The 848-nt window shown below is 74.5% G+C and overlaps 1 protein-coding gene across 1 annotated transcript in view; it reads right to left on the bottom strand.

Moving 5' to 3' along the window:
- The window catches only part of BAHCC1 (BAH domain and coiled-coil containing 1), a 12,305-nt gene extending 11,644 nt beyond the window's left edge, over window positions 1–661 (bottom strand). The window contains exons 1-2 of the mRNA XM_027654610.1: window positions 211–661; window positions 26–131 (exon numbers count right to left, since the gene is read on the bottom strand). Of these exons, the coding sequence (XP_027510411.1) occupies window positions 26–131; window positions 211–646 (542 nt within the window). The 5' untranslated portion in view covers window positions 647–661. The remainder of the gene's footprint in view (window positions 1–25; window positions 132–210) is intronic.
- Between the last annotated feature and the right edge of the window lie 187 nt (window positions 662–848).

Below are 848 nucleotides of genomic sequence, written 5' to 3'. Positions count from 1 at the left end.
CCCCCCCCAATCCCCCCTCACTCACTGGAGCAGGATGTCCCTCCCGGGCAGCCCCAGGCGCTCCTCGCACAGCCGGCCCCGCTCCTCCTCAGCCTCCAGCTCCATCAGGTGCACGGGGCGCGCGGTGCCCGCTGCCACGGGGACACCACGGTGGCATCAGCGTGGCACCGCCAGCCCCCTGCCACCCCCGGCCCCCTCCCCAGCCCTTACCTTTGACTCCGGCTGCTGCCCGCTGTCGCCCGGTGCCCCCGGTGCCGCCGTTGCCGTAGGGCTCGTGGCGGCCCAGCGTGTCCTTCTGCCGCGCCACGGCCACGGCGATGCCCACGGGCGGCTGCCGCACCTCGCCCTCGGTGCCGCCAGGGCCCAGCGCCTCGTGCTCCCGGCCGCGGGCACAGTCCGGCCGCTCCAGCTCCAGCTGCCCCTTCCCCGACGGGAATTTGGCGTCCTGGTGGGCGCAGCTGCCCTTGGTGCCCGCCAGCCCCACAAAGGGGGGGCCCTTCTGCCCCCCCAGCAGGGCCCCGTTGCTGTATTTGAGCAGGTTCTTCATGGCCGAGACCTCGTCGGGGGCGTTGGGCACCTCCTGCGCCCGCACCAGCCCCGTGCCAAAGGGGTCCAGGTAGGGCCCCCCCTTCCGCTCCTCCGCCATGGCCAGGGGGGGGCCCCTGGCCCTGCACCCCCCAGGGGGGCAGGGGGTGCCCGCTGTAGCCCAGGGCACCCAGTTCCAGGGGCTTGCGCTTGCCCTCGGCTGCCTCTGCCTCGGGGTGCTGCTGGTGCCGGATCCGAGCCACCTTCTGGGCCGGGGGGTCCTTGGGGGGGCCCTTCTCTAAAGTGCAGCAGGAGGGGCCGAC

Source organism: Corapipo altera, unplaced genomic scaffold (genome assembly GCF_003945725.1).
Source record: "Corapipo altera isolate COAL_440 unplaced genomic scaffold, ASM394572v1 343, whole genome shotgun sequence".
NCBI classification, from domain to species: Eukaryota; Metazoa; Chordata; class Aves; order Passeriformes; family Pipridae; genus Corapipo; species Corapipo altera.
Note: the sequence above shows the minus strand (reverse complement) of the source record. Positions and strands in the feature narration are given on the sequence as shown.